Source organism: Gymnoscopelus microlampas, assembly GCF_963454915.1.
Source record: "Gymnoscopelus microlampas genome assembly, chromosome: 8".
In the NCBI taxonomy this organism is placed as follows: domain Eukaryota; kingdom Metazoa; phylum Chordata; class Actinopteri; order Myctophiformes; family Myctophidae; genus Gymnoscopelus; species Gymnoscopelus microlampas.
In genome coordinates, this window is record NC_139945.1 from 43274387 (window position 1) to 43297761 (window position 23375).

General features: G+C 40.5%; 2 protein-coding genes across 2 annotated transcripts in view; both read right to left on the reverse strand.

The window, feature by feature from the left end:
* The window catches only part of traf4a (tnf receptor-associated factor 4a), a 32294-nt gene extending 25524 nt beyond the window's left edge, over positions 1 to 6770 (reverse strand). Inside the window, exon 1 of the mRNA XM_084063912.1 lies at positions 5923 to 6770. Coding sequence (XP_083920038.1) covers positions 5923 to 6065 — 143 coding nt within the window. The 5' untranslated portion in view covers positions 6066 to 6770. The remainder of the gene's footprint in view (positions 1 to 5922) is intronic.
* A 2810-nt stretch (positions 6771 to 9580) lies between these two features.
* On the reverse strand, positions 9581 to 18789 carry nek8 (NIMA-related kinase 8). The gene is made up of 15 exons (XM_084064921.1): positions 18691 to 18789; positions 16622 to 16827; positions 16092 to 16324; positions 15859 to 15990; positions 15351 to 15559; positions 15160 to 15236; positions 14901 to 15073; positions 14441 to 14588; positions 13902 to 13978; positions 13312 to 13429; positions 13028 to 13178; positions 11758 to 11921; positions 11242 to 11394; positions 10773 to 10931; positions 9581 to 10055 (listed from the first exon to the last, which is right to left on the reverse strand). The coding sequence occupies exons 1-15, from the start codon at positions 18735 to 18737 to the stop codon at positions 10027 to 10029; spliced, it is 2076 nt and encodes a 691-aa protein (XP_083921047.1). The 5' UTR covers positions 18738 to 18789; the 3' UTR covers positions 9581 to 10026.
* Between the last annotated feature and the right edge of the window lie 4586 nt (positions 18790 to 23375).

Below are 23375 nucleotides of genomic sequence, written 5' to 3' on the forward strand. Positions count from 1 at the left end.
TCAGCAACCTGTAGTAGTATACTATAACACACACTTCTCCAGAAACAACTCCCAGCAGCATTTCTTAAGTTTAGAAAACAGCATGCAGTAGGCCTTGATCTAGCTAGAGGCAGAATATCTATAATTCTACTACTAGGCTAGCTGCTATTGTATTTCAGCATACAATATATCTCTTCTCATTTTATCCTGCTTTTCTGTGCCAGTGCCTGTTACCTTACACAAATGAACATCTAAGTTTATAGAGCTGTTTCCAGTTCTGTCAGGTCCAAGTGCATCACTACTAGACAGGGTGCAGGAAGAATGGGCACCTAAACGTTGCGGGTACCTCAATATTAAATTGGAAATTCTTTCCTAATTACAATTAAGAATTTGGAAAAAAGGTCTGAAGTAATGTAAAGTATACATGATTTGAATATGCACGGTACATCATTGTCAGAACCAAATTTAACCTTCAACTTCTTGTCTATGCTATATGACTGGCTAGCCACAGGTTTTGCAACAATTTGTAGCAATTGTAGAAATATTAGGCCTTAAATGTTGCATGTTCATGTTTTGGGGGGAAAAGCCAATTTAACATTGAGGTGCTCACAGTGTTTAGGTGCCCACTCTTCCGGTTACCCCAGACAGCATCTTCAGTGCAGAGCTCTGAGGAAGCTTCACACAGACCATCAGTACAGAGTCCAGGCCTGGGGGCTCCAATTCACTCAACCAACTAAACAACAAGTCTTCTCTGTGCAGCTCCACTGACCCAACATTGTAGTCAGAAGGGGGATGGATCACAAAGTCCCCTTCCTCCCGGATGTGGACAGCCAGGATGCCCCTGTGGCTTTGGGACACCTGTGGGGGGACTGTGAATATATGTCTCTGTGATGCCCCAAAGGATGGGGATAGGAATGAAAAACACAGTCATTCATTAGTCATCCATGGCATAAGTCCCATGCAGGATAGAGATACACACACACACAAAAGCCCAGCTGCCCAAGTGTGGCAAACTTACACACAACATTGAGCACCAGCACACTAATGCCACCCCATCTATTAAGGATACCACTATCCCAGTAGTCAATGTGCCTCTGTATGTGTTCCTCTAATCAATTCTGCGCATGGCCACACACACACACACACACACACACACACACACACACACACACACACACGCATGCACGCACAAAACGTCCTTCCAAAAAACTCTGCAAAGTTTTCCTGCAGAAACGTTCTGGGAGTGAAGAGCAAACAGGGAATGATGATGAAAGAAATAAAGCAAAAAAAAGAAAGAAAGAAGGGGTGGAAGCTGACTGCAACAAGTATTCATCACACGGGCGTTCAGATCAAGTTCAAGTGTGGGAGACTACAGCTGAAGAATTGACCAGTCTATTGCCTACATCAGCAAAAACATTGACATGTCTAAGTTACAGTCAGTGAATCATCACCGTTCCAAAACCACTCAAGACACCAATTCCTGGCCATGGGAGTGAATAACTGACCCATGAAAGTTTCTCATAATAGTCCACTTCGGAGCTTCCTGTGACATGGGACTCTGAGTTAGAACTTACAGATTCACTGTGTTTATGCCTAGGAAAAACTTACAGAGCCGAACAAACCAATTACACCCTTGTCAAGGCCAGGCCATAGCACTGTATCATTCCCACAGAGACACAACAGTAACACTGTATAACATAGCTCTGGCTCACTGCAGCCAAGATTGATGAGCCATGAGCCATGCCATGTGTGGCACATGGGCATCAGGCCCGATTACCCCTTAGTCCCGAACACCTGAGGACATTTTTATTAAATACCATTAAGTGCTTATTTAATCTCACCAATAAGAGCCCTGACACATCATTGCTCAAATAAAGGTGAGGCCTAATCAGCACGTGGTGGTGAAATGTTGAGACATGTGACTCACATTTGAATGCTGGAGTGTTAAGCCTGGAGGGATGGGCTGCCTCTACCCCATGACTCTCCCTCAGAGCTAGGGCAGCCTCCAGGGCTGCTGCTGTATAGTATTTACACATTCCTTCCGTGGCGGAAACACAGCCCATTAGAAATCACGTGCCAGCAAACAGAGAGCTATACACCAACTCTTTTCACCATTAAGCCGTGGCAAAGTAAAGGAAGGCCATTCACGCTGGTCTCTTTTTTCCCTTCCTTATGTGCCTTTCAGTAAATTTAACTCTGTGACAAGATGAAACGATGCTTACCCCATTTTAAAATAGCTTCACATTAACTTGCAATGTCATACACTGAAAATGTATCTCTTCAAGATGGAGTTGGGTGATATATCAATATTGTGATATGAGACTTGATATTGTCTGGGATTTTGATCGTCCTATAGAGTTTAAATGTAGTCTTTTCTTAAAGACTGTATTACAGTAAATATATCAAATGTTCTGCATGTATTTGATGTTTTTTGCCGAGTGAAATGAACAACAAATACCTCTACCTGTTTTGGTCATCGCTTTCACATTAACTCATTCAGTGCCCAGCTTATTTATGGAATTTTGGCTCTGAGTGCCACAGCCAAAATTCATTGTAAAAAAAAAAGTGCTTAGGAGCCGAGATGCAGCCTTTTTCAGTAAGAAGTTAAACAAAGAGTGAATGGAGCAGCAAATCTTCAAATCATCATATCTTGGGTTCTGAACATGTTTTAAAAAAAAATAAAAATAAAACGTCTTAGACGTCCAGTGGCACTCAGGGCTTATATCAACGGACGTCTTAGATGTCCAGTGGCACTGAATGAGTTAATGATCAAAAATCAGAAAATGTGTAAATATCAGGATTCATAGCCTGACATGCTGTGGCGACGGAACATTGCAGGGATTGTGGGAAGCTTATTGTGACAGGAGCTGGTGAGTTACAATGACACAACTGTCAAGAGTGAAAGTGGGCAGACTGGGTTGGCAAGCCTACCCTGAATCTCATACAGCCCACAAATCAAAAGGAGAGGATCAACCTAGATGCACAATGGGTAAAGAGCATTAGCTAACTACTCTCTCTCTCAGCTTCAATAAACTGGTACTCCAGTCAGAATGAGACACGCTAACCCTTTGTGCTGTCCATCCCTGGGTGCTGAAATGTCTGCGGCCTCTACCGACACACTTTGCCAATTAAAAGAGTTGAAGCCCACTCAGTGAACTCATGGCTGGATGTTACATCCCTGTGAACATGAGATTTACCGGTGCATGTTAAATTGTTGCAACAAATCATCTTTCTATTGTTATGGTTATGGCATAAAACTGATTATTCAGCAGTGATCACGCCTTCTCTTTGTCTATTTGTATTTCAACCTATCAAGCACAGCCAACCAGAGTAGAGGACATAAAGCTGTTTAATTCTGTCTAAAAACGTGTATTCACTGGCTCTCTCCCTCCTCAGTGTCCTCTTTAGTTTATGTATTAAAGTCAAAATGTGATATAATTACTACTTAAGAGCAGACACGCTAGAGCTCTGATTTTACATTAAAACAAACACTTCAGTGCTGAAGTTATTTCATTTATTTCTGAAGTCGTTTTTTTTTACTACCTAATATTAAATATAGCTTAGTCACCCAGTCTTTTCTCTGCCTGACAACGAGCATTGAACATAAGTAACATGCATAGCACTGAATAGTGCTTTAGTGAATACATAAAATAGGTTATTGTTAGATCATCTGAATAGAGGAATACATACAAAGGTTCTACTACTGAAATTGTCAGCATCACAGGGAAATTAAATTATTCATGAAAATGCATTTTCTGTCAACTTGTGGTTTATATTGCCCTAATTGTTTATGCTTATATAATTATATCATAATGATGTGTCACTTTGCATTTGAATCATTAAAAAGGGTGCGTGTGACTGAGCTAACTTTACTTACTGATTGTTTTTTGATTGCATGGCCTAACAAAAAGGCAAGCGTCCATCAAATATATTTGGTCATCTTTAAGAATAACACCACTAGTGAGGGGATTAATATGGAAGCGGCATTTTAGAGACACATGACCTTGCAGTGGAAGATCCCTCTGTGTTTTGGGTGCCTTATTCCCATGATGGGATGTGTGTAATCTTTCAAACAAGGCATGCACTTGTTTGAAATGCCCCAGTCTGCCTCTCTGCCCCCGACCCCAAATCTATATAGGCAGGCAACACAGCCTCAGGGCAAAATGACAGACAGGATGGAGGGCAAAGGCTCTCACCCAGCCTTGGTGTATGAATATACTTGCATCATACAGTAACAAGTATACATAGGCTAGTAGGCTACATAGACTTACATACATACATAGCCTACTGTAGTCTGTATATACACACATACTTGTTCTAATGTAAGGCCTGCAATATACATCTAGTCGGTGACAGTGAGTGACCTATTCTAACAGACACACATTCAATAATGTTTTAGATTATCAGTTAACAGCGCAAGTGTCGCTTTGGGTTAGAGTAGACCATTGGTTCTCACAGTGGGGTCCGGGGACCTCCAGGGGTCCTTGGGGGGTTGTTTGCCTCTTTCTTATATTATTTGACAATTTGGCCAATGTTTGACCAGTTATTAATATAGTCTAGTTCAGGGGTCTTCAACAGGGGGTACTATACCCCTAGGGGGTCCTCAGAGTTACTACAGGGGGTCCGCCAAATCTTTGTGTGACAGGATTTTTAATTTTACCTTAACCACTTGAACCCTAGCATCCCTTCTCTAAGGAGAACTTTAGCCAAAAATAGCAGATCTACAAGCTCACACGCCTCGCGCTGTGAGGCGTTGTGAGCTTGTAGATCGGCTATTTTTGGGAAAGAGTTATAGGTGTGTAGAGGGGAAAAAGAGCTGCAAATATGTATCTGAAACACAATTTTATATAATATAGAGGGGGTCCCTGCTTCATCTCTCTCTCAGCTAGGGGGTCCTTGGGCTGAAAACGTTGAAGACCCCTGGTCTAGTTTGTTGATTACTTTTGATGCAGTAATGGTCTTTTTCAGGTATTATAAAAAGGTGCTTAAATTGTCACTTCACTGTCATCTGGGGACCAACCCAAAATCATGTGGGGGCCCCCCTGGGGGTCCAGACCCACAGGTTGAGAACCACTGGTCTAGTGAAGTGAATCTTTAGTGTTGTTGTGTTAACCGCCTGGGGAAGGCAAGGTGAGGAGGACAGTAGGACACACCTACACATCCTTTATTTACTGTAGCTCTACCGAAACTACACACGACACGGTTGCACTGTTGCCAGGTTTTGAGAGAGAAACAAGCAAGCAGGTCAAGGAACCCCAACAGAAGCGACATAGGCCACATGAGCACTTTAAACTTAAACCTATACATCGGCCATTTGAAAATAGCCAATCTACAAGCTCACATTGCGATGCAAAACATCTAAAAGAAAATGTGAAAAATGTGGAATCCTTTTGAAACATTTTACACGAATGGTCACTGGCACAAAATATTTTCAGATAGGGATGGGGGGGGGGGCGGCCAAATAAAATACATATTAATCTGGAGGTCCTCCTGGACATGGAAATGTTTGAGAACCACTGGTTTAAACAACATTTAGGAAACAAGCCCAAATAAGCAACTACACTTTAGAAACAAGCTTTACAAGCAACTTTACAGAAAAACAAGCCCACGGTCGCTTATAAAAAGCGGACATGGCAACACTGAACACGGTTGTAGCCTACAGTATCGCCTACAGTGCTGGCTCTCTCACGCACAGTCACACACACAGTGTGTCGTGTGTGTGTGTGTGTGTGTGTGTGTGTGTGTGTGTGTGTGTGTGTGTGTGTGTGTGTGTGTGTGCGCGCGCGCGCACGTGGCACGCACACGCACACGCACACGCACACACACACACACACACACACACAGACACAATCACCCTACCTGACATTCTTGCAGACAGACACACACACACACACGCACGCACGCACACACAAACAAACAAAGGCACACACAATAACCCCTTACCTTAGGAATTCTTGCAGACAGGTGTCACAGAAGCGGTGTCCACAGGTAGAGACCTGGACGGGCTCGCGCATCGCCTTGCTGCACAGCGGACACTGGAACCTTCGCTTGGGTTTCTCCAGAAACTTGTAATCAAAACCCGGCATATTGCTGCTGCAAACAACAAATCGCTGTCTGAGGCCTTTTAGTACAGGTGGATGCTCTTCTCTTTGTCCCCGTTGAAGTCTAGGTATAATGTGGTGCTCGTTTTTACGCCGATGAACGACAACAGGGGGCCGACGCTACGACGTTCATGTCCCTTCCTTCGCCACCAAAACGATCGTCTTTTGAAACGAAACGCCAAAACGCTCGCCCCAAAACACAGTCGCCCCGGGGCAAATCCGGTGGTATTCACCTGGTATTCCTAAAAACGTAACCTCGGTAGACTATGCCTAGACCTTATTCCTAAACGTAACCTCAGTAAAACGGTGCAAAAACCTAACCTTATTCCTAAACGTAACCCCGGTTAAACTATGCCCAAACCTAGACGTATTTCTAACCCTATCCTCAGTAAAACAAACAAGCACCGCTGGTCCGCGAAAAAAATGGGGGCGCGCGTGTTTTGGGGCGAGTCTTCCGGTTACCAACGATATGTATTGTGCGTTTCAGTCCACCGTCCTCCTTCTTCGTCCTTCCAGAGATCGGGTGAATCAATGACAGCGACACAAAACAAAAGCCTCGACAGTCCAGTCGATGGGGCCGCAGATTCTACAGATTCCCCTGACAGCCTTCCTTCCACAGGTCGACAATGATACAGGATTCCTGCTGGTTCTCTCGGTGTGTGTGAATGTGTGTCTGTGTAGATGCAGTGTACTGACTGACAGATGGGAAACACAATGCATAGCCCTGGATGTGTTGAGGTAGAGCGAGTCCCGCCCACTCCTCCTCCTCCTCCTCCTCCTCCTTCTCCCCGCGGGAGGAGTCCAAATCCCGGCGTTTACAGTCGGTGGTGGAAAAAGTAATCATATTTTTTTTACTTCAGTAAAAGTATCAGTACTGTAAAGTATGTAGAAATGCTCTGTTACAAGTCAAAGTCCGGAATTAAAAATGTACTTGAGTAAAAGTACAAAAAGCATTGGTATCAAAATGTACTTAAAGTACCAGAAGTAAAATTACTCATCGTGCAGAATGTCCCATGAAAATGTATATCAGATCTACAAGCTCACAATGGGTACAAAATATCGGAAAAAATGTACTTAGTTACTTTGTTTACACCACTGCCCCCCCCCCCCCCCCTGTATTCAAAGTGGACATAATAGTCAAGCTGCAGTAGCAGCCTCCGGTGTGATGTTATTAGAGTAAATAAGATGTTTTATCTGTCAAATGGCCACAGCTCATGCACGATGAGAGGGGAATATACAGTCATATATACAGCCACGTTGAGCCAACCTAATTAAATGATAAGATCACGTAACGAATAATAATGATAACTTTCATGTGCTGAAGAAAGACCCCCGACCGTTTGTTTTAAAGGGAGAATCGGAGGATAGACACACACTGGACTAATTGACGTAATAGGCAGTGGTGTAAAGTAGCCTAACTCAGTACATTTCCAATTGTCAGTACTTTTACTTCTACTCCTGTTCGACTCCTCTTCTCTTCTACTGTTTATGTGATGTTTTGCATAGTATTGTATATTTGTCTGTCATTAAATGTTTCGATGAATAAATTGAGTAAAAAGAACCCCAATGGAAACAAGCCATAGGCTTTCTTGGGTTTAAATTCCTCTTGTATTGAACTGTACTTTCCTGTGCTTTGTTTTGCAAACTGCTAATAAAGTATTAAATCAATCAATCCACTACATTTATTTGAAAACTTTAGTTACGAGTTACTTTGTAGATTTTGACTATTATTACAAAACACACGTCACCACAAATATTCATTTCGGTCATTTGAAAACAGCCGATCTACAAGCTCCCAATGCATGGTGATGCACGCATTGTGAGCTTGCTATTTACAAAAGATTTGAAAACTTGTGAAATGGGACATTCTGCATAATGAGTACTTTTACTTTTGCTACTTTAGTACACTTTGATACCAATACTTTGTACTTTTACTCAAGTATTTTTTTTATTCCGGACTCGTACTTGTAACAGAGTATTTCTATATTGCAGTATTGATACTTTTACTTGAGTAAAACATGCGAGTACTTCTTCCAACACTGGTAATAGGTATTTTGATCTCGTGGGGGATAAATGCCCCCTGGCGGTTGAGCAAACAAAAGAACCTAGCCTACTGGTCTTGTATGTTTACACAGTACACAACTATATTTGTACTGCCTGTTTGTAACAAATATATATACAATCAAATCAAGCTCTATTGTCAAGGAGCGGGAAGAAAACAACAGGGGGTTCTTAGGGAGGGTTTAATAGGGTGTAGTTAGGGTGTAATAAGACACTGTATTGCCACTGAATTACATCACCATTACATCATCATACTACAGAAAAGCAATAGTAATAAATCCATGCTTTCAAAATATGCCTTTATAGCCTGTCAAATGTGTATTCCATGTAATATTCTTATACATATGTAATATAAAAATGCATTGTATTGATAACATAATTATATATTGACATGATTAGTTCCTATTTGGAGATTCAATAATAACAATCATTTTAATTATGGTCAATTAAAATCGGATCACTCAGAATACATAGAATTCATACAAATTAAAGTAACTGCAAAAAAATATAATAACTTTATAACACATTAAAATTATTGATCACTGATTTCACTGAAGGCTATTCTGATTATGAAAGCATGAACCTTTATATTTTACATATTACACAATATAACATGTTCAGTATATTCTGATAAAAGTTATCAGAACATAATGTGTAGGGCATTAGCAATATGTAATTTGTAGCACTGGCAGTGATGAAGATATAATGGCTCAATATACATATAATGATCAATTACACCAACAATGTAATGTAAATCAAAAGACATCAGAAAGAGATTGGCGATATGTACTTTGCATAGTGGAGAACAAAGGGACAATGACACACTAACTAATAGGTGTCTTAAGGACATTGTTTTGGCAGCAGACATGCTTTGACTCAAAGGCCTGAGCTTATTCTAAGAACGTAGGCCTAATTTACACAATAGACATACAGCCTAAATCAAAAGATGACATGAATTTCAATGAATTAAAATATATTTACAGATTCTACCAAAAAATATGCAGCAAAATTACTGCAACACCATCAACTGTAAAGAATACCAATTAGCCTATAGCTTAATGCTTAGGTCTGTTTATTGGCAATAGGGCTGTCGTGAAACGGTGTTGTGCAACAATAGTGAAAATAGCCCATATACAAGCTCACAATGTGTCGCGATGTGACGCACTGTGAGCTTGTAGATGTGATATTTTCACTATTCTTTACATTTTTGCAAATTTTCGCCTATGACATTCCCAAAATAGTGATAGATTCTTTATTTTGATAAGCGGTTAAATCAATTATTTCAATTAACTGTTGCACCCCTAATTGGCAATAAACAATGCACAATGCAATAAGGCAATAAGCAATGCACCCTTAACTAGTCTTAATTACATAGATAGATTACCTACAAGAATATGTGGACTAATCCAATAAAACACAACATGACCCTTGGCAATGTGCTCAAGATGAATGTAGTTACTTAACTCATTTAAGTGGTATGAGCTGAGTTGAGTCAAGTGTCAAACACGAGAACCATTCTTTTCCCCACACATCTCATTCAGCACAGGGTTAACAGAGACCTAACCAGTTTGACTTTCTGCTGGGGTGTGTCTTTCATCATGGTAACCCCACTCTCAAAAGAAGACAAAAAGATGTGCGTGAAAGATCCACAATGACTTCCTGCAAATGCAGTTACAATCACTTTACTTGCATGCAGTCCACTTGCTAAAGTGCTTGTGAAATGCACTTCCTTTGACAGTGAAAAGCGTGACTTCGTACCTTTATCTTTTTTATTAAATTAAAACCTCTTGGACGAGAAAGCTACCCTTCACTTAAGTTGACAGACATCCCTTGCAGGCGTTCAAGGCAGACACTGAGGAGCTGAAGAACACTCTTCAGGACAAAATCATCTAGGGACAGATTCCTCAAGCAAAGCTGTATAAGAAACAGGGAAAAGACAGGAGTATACGCATCAGCACTCATTCCATGGCGATATTAAAAATATACTGTGTAACTTTTTCAATTAAACAAAATTATTTTTTTGTGTTTCACTGTTATATTTTGGTACAACAATAATGTGTTTTTTGACAATTTCTATAAACACTATTAAGCATAATTATTAGTCTGGACCCAACCCTCGCACATGACATGACACCGGAAATGTATCAGAAATGACAACAGGTACAATGAGTACATCAGATAATAATAGTATTGCACAATGGCTGAGGCGTGTATTCTCGACTTGCATGGCCCCAGAGTAGACGGGCACCGTTCTAGTATGTTTAAAAATAGAGGCATATGTATTTCCCTTTCCTTAAATCTTTCTTCCCCACTATCCTCCATCATTTTTTATTTTTTTTTAAAGGATGAATTATAGAGACTACTCTATAGGTACAATACAGGTCCCTGTCACATGGTGAACACTGGAACAGTTACCACTTGCATTTCTGTCTCTTCCAGGGATTAAACTAAAATGTTTGACTTATTTTCATCATTTAATATTTTCTAAATCTGCATCTATTTTAATCCTTTCGGTAGCCTTGGTTTTATCTCTGACTTTGACAAAACCATTATTTGGGTATGAGTGGTATAAATCGCTGTTATGGCTATATCTTAACATTTCTTAACAAAAGGTCATAGGTGAAATATTACGTTTCACTGCCAGTAGAGTGTTGCCATGACAACAAGCCACCGATGTCACCGTGAACGGGTGACTCTCATCGAGCTGCACTGCCCTCGGTATCCCAGAATCCTCTTCTTTTCTTCCTAGGCGACCACGGGCCCCCTTTCCCCAGGTATACACCTCTCCTTCTGAAACAAGCGTAGAAAGAGAAAGAGAACATGCTGGTCAATCAATCAACTGGTTGATTCAATCAATCAATCAAAAGTCAGATAGATGGAGACATAGATCTGAGACTGAGACCTCAGCTTTGATGTGGCTGTCAGGGTGAACCTCTTGTATCAGTGACACAAACTGACCCTTACCAGCAGTATATGAAAGTGTGTGTGTGTGTGTGTGTGCGTGCGTGCGTGCGTGCGTGCGTGCGTGCGTGCGTGCGTGCGTGCGTGCGTGTGTGTGTGTGTTCTGTATATTTAGTTATCTGAATTGTCCACTACTTACCAGACCCAATAGCTAAGGAGAACGCATCCCCACAAGCAGCCATGGTGATACCATGTAACCCTGGCACGAGGTAGGGCGCGCGGCTAGTACGTCGGGAACTACACCCCATCTGTCCATGCTGATTACTGCCAAAGGTAAAGCACTGACCCTTTTCTGGGCAAAGAAACAAAATGACATTACGCACAACCAACATGACCATGGGCAAAGAAAACACACAATTCACTGTAACCAGAGAGGCAACATGACATACTATAAGTCAGCTTTCAGAAAATACAGTAAATGCATGCATGTACTTGTGGCGAATGGTATGTGAGGTTTTAAAAGATACAGTATATTGTTTACCCACTTTCAGATTTTGGACCACAATGAAAACTTGTTTAACTGTTGCCAATAAAGTATTCTATTCTAGTCTAACATGAAATCCCTATTTTGGCCATGTCATTATAGGCAAATAAAAAATTATAATAATCAGATATACATGCTCACAACGTGTTACAATACGACATGTGAGCTCACCTGTAACAGCAACAGAGTGGGATGTTCCAATGTCAATGTAGACAATCTTCTCTGTGTTTAGTGGGGCTGACTGGACAGGGGTAAATGAGTGCAATTCCTCAACCTGGTCAGTGGGGCTCGGTTCCTCTCCAACATTTATCTTATCCAATCCCAGCTTGTTAAACCTGAGCACAACAAATTATTAAATTCACCTGGGGTCAGGCTCGGAGACCCCGGGGGGACGGGGGCGATTTGTCTCCCCCTAGCTTGAGCTAGGGGGAGACCCCCCCAAGTCCATTTTAGAATAATAAAAATAAATGATAAAATGATTAAAATTACTTATTTAATAGAACCTAAACCGACTTATGCGTCATAAGTAATTAATAATGAAGAATTAACATAACACAGTGCCAAATTAGCTAGATTAGAGGAAAAAAAACTCAAAATCTTGCACACGATTTAGGCGCCCGCACGCTTGGCTTGCGTGCGTGTGATTTATCTTTTCACTTAAAAAACGTTTCAGGATGACAATTCAGTTCAAGTTCTAGAGACACAATCTCAATATATTTTAAACTATATGATCTCAACATGGCCATGAAAAGGCTTTCCAATGATGTAAACAACCATCAAAAACAAAACTAGCTCTGCATAGATAGAGGAACAGCAGCAATATTTAAGGCCAAAAAAAAAAAAAAAAAAAAAAAAAGTATAAACCTACTTTGTGTATTAACACATACGTAACAACAACTTAAGAAAGGTCTTTTGGTCAACTAAAAAAGAAGTGCAAATGTAGTTCAGTGTAAGGAGTTGGCAGGAAGTAGCTAAGCCACTGGTATCTGAGCAATGCTGTCTCCACTTGGGGCTGACATACACCCTCCTACTCATAGGGCTCTGCTTCCTGTCCCAAACCTTAGTAAGTAAAAGATCGACAACGAGGATACGTGTTTGTAATGGTGAAATAATGCTGCCTCACAGGATGTGCAACTAACTAAAGTGAAGACATACAGTATAATCCCTTTTAAATCCCCATCAAACATGCACATGTCAAATGAAAGTATTTTATCACACGGCCTGTAAGGCACATTTCACAATAACATTATGAAATGCTTTTTTCTGTGAAATATGAATGAATAAATGATCAGAAGAAATATAACTGTAGTCACTATGCTATCTGATTAAATCGGAACCATCCTTCACTGGTAATCGTGCGCTCACCTTGGCCGGTGTAAATTTCACAACACATTTTTGCCAGAAAAAAAAGAAAAAGAAAAAGAAAAGCAAAGATGCATACCTGTTGCTTCCACAGGCCAGAATTTTGTACTGAGTGCCAATGATCATGGAGCAGTCGACACCACACAAAACCTTCTGGGCGTCAAATTCCACAGGAACACACACCTGCTGGGGTGAGTTGTGGGAGTCTTGGGTGCCTATGCCAAGGCGACCTTTGAGAGGAGGAACGGAGGACAGAAATCTGAACGATCAAATCAAATGCAAAGTTTTCTCACATGCACATAAAAAACATCACGTAAAAAACAGACACATAAAACAACATAAAAGACGGCATGGCTCATTTACCATTGTCTCCTCTTCCCCAAGCAAATACTTCCCTTTCATTGGTCACTGCAAGCACATGGGAAGCACCACATGACACCTGAACCAACTCATAGCCAAGCAGCGCCTCCACTATCTTGGGCTAGTGACAAAAAACATGGAAAGACTATATCAAGCTCCATTTCTGTGTCATAACTGATATCCATGACAACAAACCACTGTTATGCCAATAGACTATACAGATTATTATTCAAAATTTCTCCCCCTCTCTCACGCTACAGCTCATGTATTGAAAAAGTAACGTGCAGCTTCAATCATCCGCAAATGTGGAAACAACAATCACCACTTGAATGTATTATGTATGTAACAGACTGAATTAAATCATTCTTGCTGCCAGCTATCAAAATTACAACCTGAATGTGAGTAATAAACAACTCTGTGGAATTTATAATGATGAATCAATGCCTGAATCACTAGGAACGTCTCAGCAGCAAGGACTTTTATACTATGTCATCTATGAGAAGAAGGTGATACTGTGAATTCTCACAAAATCTAGAGGAAAATTCTAAACATTATCAACAACTCACATTTTCCTCTAAAGGTTAGCCATTTACCTGTATTACATCATTGAAATTGCCATGTCCTAGACAACCATTACTTCCACTTCCAAATGTCATGATAATACCTCTGTCTGCAAATTGACAATCAAAAAGGGGATTAGACAGACTATTAGTTGATGATTATTGTATAGACCAACATATTGTCCATAATCCCTAAAAAGGGAATACTAATCCGCTTCACCACAGTGATAAGTGGCAATGAGAGAGAGCCGAGTAAGCGAGGAGAATGGTCCTTTAATCCTGTGTTATCTACGTTCACTGATGGATAAACAACAGCTTCCTGAAGATGCTTGCCTCTAACAGGGCATCACTATATGAAATCAACACAGCACTGAACAAATAATGTTACAACTTAACTTGGTAAAAAGTGTAATAAAAGGTTATTGCAACCTCACTTTACAATTATGTATGTGCTACAGGGTGTAAAGGCAAACACAAAGTATAAACACTGATTTTCAGTAGAAAAACCTCACACAGTAGCATACTAGCTCTCTGATACTGTAGCTATCCAAAGAGAGATGGCCTATACAAACCTGTCATGCAGGTGGTAAAGAGATCACCGCAGGACACAGACTTGATTGTGACTCCCGACTGACCCTCGAGAAAGCGTGAAATGAACTGAGGCTGCATCTGCTCCACCGCACCAGGCAGACTGGGCTCCCCAGATCCTACTGATGGAGCCTACATGGGAAAATCCTCAGTTAATTAACTCTGTGTACAAATGCATCCAAATGAACCATTTGGTTATATTTCACTTTCTGAGTCACAAATGGAGAAATAAACACTGAAGATTTTACTGTGTAACACACCAAATAAATAAGCAGTTGTGAGGACAGAGATCATTGAAAAAATACACATTGTTGATACAAATTGAAAACCAAGCTGCTATACTCAGGAGAATGACTAAAGCAAATACCATTTTTTAAAAAAGTGATTGATAATATCCTCAAGCTTGTAAAGGCTTTGTCCAAACAACTCCCAGAGCACACAAACCTCCCAGGTGATAAGTCGACCTGACTTTGTGACCCCCATCTTCTGAGTGCGGCCCAGGGACACCTGCAGCACCTCAGTGTTCAGCATGGGCAGACGGAGAGGCGTCGAAATGCCACTGCCCCACGTGTACACAGAGGACAGCGGGAGGGAGTGCACCTTTCCTGTTCCTAGACCTAGAATTACATCTAGATCAGCCAAGAACATACAGTAGCATGCATTTATAGTGCTAAATGTTCACATACAGATGGACATTACTAACATCTGGATCTGTTGCCTGGCATTCTTCCCCCTGGTCTACCATGAGGACCCGATTGTACATACAGCGGCTTCTCAATTCTAGAAAAGTGATACATAGTAGTGAAACTTAGTACTTATTAGTAGTGAAGAGTACATATTATGGGCATTGATTGCACATAGGTTAACTTAAGAGTTCATAGTTTGGTGAATTACCTCCGCATTTTCACATTGCCAATATCGGTGTAGAGATTAAGCAGGGGTCTGATACATATGGGGTGAGCCATGATTTCATTGAGTTGAGGCCGTTTGGATGGGTCTAGATTGAGCATGTTCAGGATGAGTTGTCTGAGCTCTGGGCTGTATCGGTCAGAAATTGGAGCAAAGGTACCACTCATGATCCTCAGAACCAGGGCAGGTAGGTTCTGAAACATAAAGAGGAGTGGGCCAAACCTTATCAAATGGACAATGGATCAGTGTCATACTTGAATATATTACTGTCTGTATTCAGGAACATTCTAATAACAAATACATCTATCCAAAATCCAGCAGCTCCAAAGGCCTACATTCTGCTTGGGAAAATGTGGGATATTTTGGTTTAACAGATTTTCTTGGTGAAAATCCAACCCACTTTAATTGAGATAAAGAGAAGCACTTCAAAGACTAAAATTAATCGAGGATGAATGAAAATGTGAAAATACTGTGAAAGAAAATGTTTCAGTACAGCAGCTTCAAAGGCTCTCTTAAGGCTGGCTAGCTCATATAGCACGCAGCCTAGGGCCCAAATGTCACTCTTCTGATTATATGGCTTCCCTTCACACAGCTCAGGGGAGATGTAGCACGGAGTCCCAACCACCTAGGGGAAGACAAAATGGCATGTCATGGGATATTATTAAGCTTGAATGTGTGTGGCCGGAATTAAGTGACTACGGCAGAATTTAATTCAAATTCACCCACTGTGTAAGCTTTGCTCTTGCTGACAAGGATTTTGGAGATTCCAAAGTCACCAATTTTGACAATCATCTGGTGCTTGTCAAGGAGAATGTTCTGCGTCTTCAGGTCCCTGTGCAAAATCAGTTTATTGTGCACATGGTAAAGGGCCAGTAAGATTTGAACAAAGAAGTGAAGGATGGTGTCTTCATCCAGCAAGGAGTTACAACGCTTTTGTATATAATCAGCCAGCGTTCCACCTGCATGAAGTAACCACCAGAGCGAAAGATCAGGTTCTTCCCTCCACAGTGTAATGTATAAGTTGCATTGTCATAGCTCATACAGTAACCAAATCACACATCCCCTGAAGCATCACAGCAGAAACTGACAGGCTATATGATTACTTCTCGAGGACTAACAAGGAATATATGTCACAAGACCAACACAGAGGTATGCAGCCCCTACGGAAATGTATACTGGGAAACTGCAGCGTTATATTCACCGTTACATAACAAACAAATAGGGGGCGATGAAATAAGATATGACAGAGGCCTTACCTGGTGCATACTCCATAGCTATCATGAGGGCTTTGTCCTCCAGAAAGTTCTCATAGTATTCAATAATATTTGGGTGGTTCAGTAGTTTCAGCACCTGACACTCATTCTGAGCTGCAAGGCGCTCGTCTCGTGACATCTGCTCCACTGGGATCTCCTTCAGGATGACAAAGGCCCCATCACCACGCCGGCGGCATAGGTGTACGATCCTAGTCACAGGAGAAAATAGAATCGTTACTACACACTTTTCTGACACTTGTTCACATAGTTCCATTAAGTTTAGTGAATGCAAGCATAGCATTCAAATAGGTATGATTTGAGGAAAAATACTGATACACTGATCCTCTTTTCATTGACAAAATTCCAAAACTTCCCCTGGACCTTGACCCACATTTAATTTCCATGACCGTACATGCACATGAGATGAGATGAAATAATGAACCCCATGGGGATGCAGCTAATCTCATCCCTGTGGGAAATTGCCTGGCAAATGGGATTTTGAAATTCCATGACCTTTCCAGAATATTCTGTTTCTTTGCTATATAGGCTAATATAATGTGAAAGAAAATGAATAGAAAGTATGAAATAGGCTAATATAAGAAAAGCTTAAAATCAGATTAATGAAATTAGCCTATCATAATTTAACAAAGAAAATAAATAGATAAATAACATGAATAACTTCCATAACTTTCATTGCACAATTTAAAAAATTGTATTTCAAATTGAAAAGTATGAAAACGTCTATGCTAAACCAAAATTAAATGAGCTCTGTGGTCAACTAAGAAATAGTAGCCTGCACTCCAAACAAAGCAACAATCTGGGTTACAATTTATCCTACAATTACAATTAAAGCATTTCACAGAAGCATTTAGAGGTTAAAACTAGACAGTAAAATCTGTTTGGACTGACATAGGGTTAGTAGGCCTACTAACAGATGAAGTACGATAGTTAAATGATAAAGTGTGTGACAAGGTATAGGTATGATCTGTAGAAGGTAACAGAAAGAGTGGGCACTATTAAGGAAGAGTGGGCACCTCGATGTAAAATTCAGAATGTTAAAAAATAAAATATTTGGAAAATGGTAAAGTATAGGCCTACATGATTAGAACATGCTTGAACATTTGACAAATAAGGTCTAACATTTCTACAACTGCTACAAAACATAATTTTGGGAATAAACAAGGAAATGTTACATTGAGTTGCCTCTATCTTAGTGCCCACTCTTGTATTTATGTAGAAATAAGAAGTGGGTGGAAATGTCGACTAAGGTAGCCTATACTGAAATATATACGAAGCAAGTCACTGTATTGTTTTAATTCATTTTGTGAACTCTTTCTCGTTTACCTTTACATAAAGCCAACAAAAAAACAGTGATGGAAGAAGTACTAAATTGTTTTACTTAAGTAAAAGTATCAATATTGCAAATATGTAAAAAATACTCTCTCCCCTATTCAAAATGTACTTGAGTAAAAGTACAAAAGTTTCAGCCTCAAAATATACTTTAAGTAACAAAAGTAAAAGTACTCATAATGCTGAATGTCCCATTTCACAAGTTCAAAATGTATAAAAATCTTTTGAAAATAGCCGATCTACAAGCTCACAATGTGTTGCATCGTGATGCCTTGCGAGCTTGTAGATCTGTCCGAAATATATATAGGGCTCAAGTGATTAGTGTGTTTTGTAATAATAATCCAAATCTACAAAGTAACTAGTAACTTAAGTTTTCATAAACTGTGTAGTGGAGTAAAAACATAATATTTGCCTCTGAGATGTAGTGAAGTAGAAGTAAAAGTACTGAAAAATGGAAATACTCAAATAAAGTACAAATACCTCAAAATTTGACCTATAAGTACAGTACTTGAGTAAATGTACTTAGCTGGGAATAGACTACACCACTGGGTGTAGTCTATTCGTTGACACATCACTTCTATTTGGGAAAGAAAGGACTTCAGAATGTCCTATTTCCGAAAATAACTTGACGACAGCACAATAGTAGCTACACAAGCAAAACGTGTAATGAATGATGAGCGTAATATGTACAACTACAACAGTCAAATGTATTCGGCATTTACCCAAAGGCTCCTCTTCCAACAACTTTGATTTTCTCATACTTCTCCATCGCGCTCCATCGATGTACTCAAACATTTCCGTCGTCTCCAGGCAACCGTCTCCTCCCCCTACATGAAACAACGAGGGACAAAAGTAGTCACATGAAAAGCCCTAATGTAGACCTTACTGTCAGGCCCATGATAGAGTTGTAATATATCAGGTTCCAGACAGAACCCAGACAAGAGTTTTTTTTTTTCATAGGCTACTAGATTGGATGAGTGAGGGAGAAATTACATTTTAGACACACTCAACTGTAACAAATGCATTTTTGCAATATAGCTAAATAGATTCAATAATAAAACATAAGAAGAATACAAGACAGGTGGGCAATGTCTATAGGGACATCTGGGCACCATATTTTTTGGGATGACTGGGCTCCTGGACGAGTGGGCACCTGGACAGGTGGGCACCAAAACCATCTGGGCACTATAGGACAGGGTGGACACCTGGACGAGTGGGCACTTAGGGGTGGAGATAACTGGGCACCTGGACAAGTGGGGACCTGGAGAGGTGGGCACCTGGAAAACTGGGCACCAAAACCATCTGGGCACTAGGGACATGTGGGCACTTAGGGGTGGAGATAACTGGGCACCTGGGTGAGTGGCCACCTGGACAACTGGGCACCTGGACGAGTGGGCACCTGGATGAGTAAGCACCTGAATTAGGATTTGTGTCCTGCTCTGTTGTTGGTAAGTTGGCAAGCAAACTAGACTTTTTCAGGGCAAACTGGCCAACTTGTGGTCTGCCTATGAGACGGACAGCTGACCTTCTGGCAGATACTTAAGCAGGCTAGTGGATTGACTGGCCCTGTGTATACATAATCTCTGTTTATTTAGTTTTTTTATAAATAATTTTATTGTGCACTGTTTAGTGTATAGCTATGTTTTCTCTATCCTAGCATTCAGTCCAGCATTTTTTCCCCTTGTTCAATTATTTTTTCCCTCTATTCTTTCACAGTCGGCTACTAATTTGTATCTTTTTTTAACAGTAGACTACTATATATTTTTTCAAAACATTTATTGTGTACTGTTAACCTATGTTTTCTCTATCTTAACATTGATCATTTGACAATTTGTTGGTATCCTTCATTCTTTTTGGTAATTTATCATTTTACAATTTTTTTCTATTTTTTAACAGTATTTCTATTTTGGCAAATACACTCTTTGTACTTTAAAACTCTGTTATAATGTACTTTTGACCTCAGTACTATTTTGGCAAATAAATTCTTATATTGTACTTTGGACCTCATTGTGTTGTGTTTGCGGGTTTAAAGAACAGTGCGTTAAATATCACTCATGTAAAGTTAAGAAACACTTGTGGACACTAATCCTAATTCAGGTGCCCACATGTCCCTAGTGCCCAGTTGTCCAGGTGCCCATCTCTTCAGGTGCCCACTCGTCCAGGTGCCCAGTTATTCAGGAGCCCACTCGTCTAGGTGCCCACATGTCCCTAGTGCCCAGATGGGTTTGGTGCCCAGTTGTCCAGGTGCCCAGTTATCTCCACCCCTAAGTGCCAACTTGTCCAGGTGCCCACCTGTCCCTAGTGCCCAGATGGTTTTGGTGCCGAGTTGTCCCTAGTGCCCAGATAGTTTTGGTGGCCACCTGTCCTGTTACCAAACAGAACACCCACCTGCACCTTGCACATACACTCTTTCTCACTCTTTAGAATAGCATATTGTCAGTGACATATTTGTCCTTTTATCTAGAGACTGTGAGACTGTCTGCATTGGATATGTGTCTGACTGCAACAGTCAATGTCCAGGAATGCACTTTGTGTAGCTACAGCAGGTTGTACAGTGAAACTGATGATAAACTCAGGTATGTAGGCTACCTGTTGGCAAGAACTGCCTGAGCATTGCAAGTCTGACATCTCTTTATGAGGTAGAATGGCACTGTGTGGCTCAGTTCAGTGTGTTGCTGACACATGCTGCTGTATACACATGGTATGAGCTTACTGACAAAGAGAATCATTGCGTTGCATCATGCTGAAACCACTTGAAGTTTGTGTAGAATGTGGTGTGTGTGGGGAAGTAAAATGATTTCTGTTCAGCAGCATTGTCAATATTCAGTTGACTAATTTTAAATAAGCCCTTTATCAGCACTACTGGCATGCTATTTGTAGATGTCCTGTAGCCTAATAGACTGACTATGCTAAAGATATGCTTTCATAGTGTAAACTTATTTAATTTGTCTATCACCTTGGTGATAATCCATGCATGCATGTCATTGTTACGATTAAATCAAAAAATGTGCTGCGGCTGTCATAGTCTGCTTTCTGTGTATGATTGCATAACACTGTTGCCTGCAGGCTGCCATGGACACAATGTGGGGCATACAGTAAAACGTGTTCTGTGGGGTATATTTCCTGAATTACAACACAGTTTATTTCTTCAAGAAGGAGATAAGTTTCTATTTTTTTCTGACAGTCACAATTAATTACAGCGCCAGCACATTATTGTCTTGACATTAACCACTCATACCCAATCTGTTCAAAAACATATAAAATGTAAAATTCGAAATACACTATTTTGACTAATAATGAGTACTACTACGTACAACCAAGGACTCAAATGGATTAACTATTTTCCTTCCACTACTCCCTCTCCAGACAGACCTATTATTGTTTGAATTACATTAGCTGGCCCTCAATTAACCCACAGCATTTCTGTCAAAAGTCGCCTTTTCTTAAAGGCCTCAGGGGAAAGCTGTGATCAATACAATTCAGGAGCGCTGATGCAAACACAAAGGTTCCTTGAGTCCTTCCAGACACCACGATGTGAGGAGTAAGGCACTTGGATTGAGCTAAAAGTCCCTGTTGGTTTAATTCTCAAGAATTTAGGACCTTAAAGCCAAATGCATACTTTCTCACACATCGAAGATTCTGATTTTCAGCTGAAATGTTTATGTGATGCAGTGTCAAGTTTTTCATGATAATAATGCCAATGCAAAAGTAAGCACATCATTTTGGGGCGTCGGGGGGGAGTGTAAACGTGGTGAATGCATGGGGATGGTATGGGAAGTGGACAGATTGCACTAGTATCGGTGATGAAAAACATAAAAAACAAAGAGTGATATACCAGGACAAAAGCTTGGGTTCTCAGCCTTTGACGTCTGTGTGAAAGCTGAACTATTTTACAAAAGAACCTCTGTAAAGTAACAATGAAACTGAAGCTCTAGCATCGTGTTACATTTTCCCTCTGAAATTAGAGGCTATTTTGTTACCGAGAGCTATTTGTGCTTACAGAATATAGATTCCTCACAAGTTCCATCTATGCAAACTATATCCTAGGCTATAGTAGTCCATATGTCACCATCTGTAAAGAAAAGAAAAGGCAGGCCTATTTATTGGGTCTGAAACATAGTATCAGAATCTGTATATTACGGTATAGTGACAGCGTAGATTGTCACAAATGTCACATTATTTATAACGCACGCACGCACGCACGCACACACACACGAATGCACACACACACACACACACACACACACACACACACACACACACACACACACACACACACACACACACACTCACACACACACACACACACACACACACACACACACACACACACACACACACACACACACACACACACACACACACACACACACACACACACACACACACACACACACACACACACACACAAAGAGAGGATCAGAAGCATTGACAATCTATGTAAGACAAACAACATGCTACTGTAGATACATACATAATAGAATTGCATAATTGGATTATGATATAAATGCATTAGAAAAGGAAACACTGCCAGTTTTCACCTAATACATACATTATATACCCAATACCATCCCCAAGTGGTGTATGGATGAACGGCAAGCTACTGAACTCAACAACAGAGCCATTTATAGAAGATAGTCCTTATGGTCTTTTCTTCACATGAGGTTTTGCTGTCATCTGGTGGTGTGTCTCATTATCCCGTGGCGATAGTAGAGCTATCATGGCCAATATTTGGGCCTCTGTCACCCCTTGGATGACACTCAGGTGAGGTCATTCTCCCCCTCTCCCTCTCACCCAGCTGTCCTCATTTGGAGCTCATGACATACAGTATGATAATGGAAAAACAACAACTGGTGAATTCTGGCCTCAACTACTAACCACCAGCACAAACCTACATTGCAAATGTATCAAATTTGATTTCCATTCCATTGGACTCAGTATGTGAAGGGCCCATTAACAGTCAGGGGCTCACATTACATTTGATTATCACAAAGAGTCTCAATATTTCAAAGGTTGTTACCATAGACATATTGTATTATCTGATCATTTCTGACATCTAAATTACATCAGATACTGATAAAAAAAAACGAAAATATAAATAAAATAAATCGTGCTCTTTTTATGAAGGCCAACTTTGCATGCACATTTCCAGTAGGCAAAGGAAGACACTTCACTAAAACTTTCAGCCTCATGGTACTATACCAAGCTACTTTACATTTTGCCAAGCCTGCTTAACTGCATTTTCAGACATTTACCATTTTCTTCAAAACATCCTTTTTGCCTCTACTCCTATAGATTTTACCTCACAAAAAAACATCTACCCCCCCATCTTCCTCACGTCCTGACTGCTGCAACCCATAATACGCCCTGGCTGGGCAACCTAGTCTGGCGGAGATATGTTCTCAAG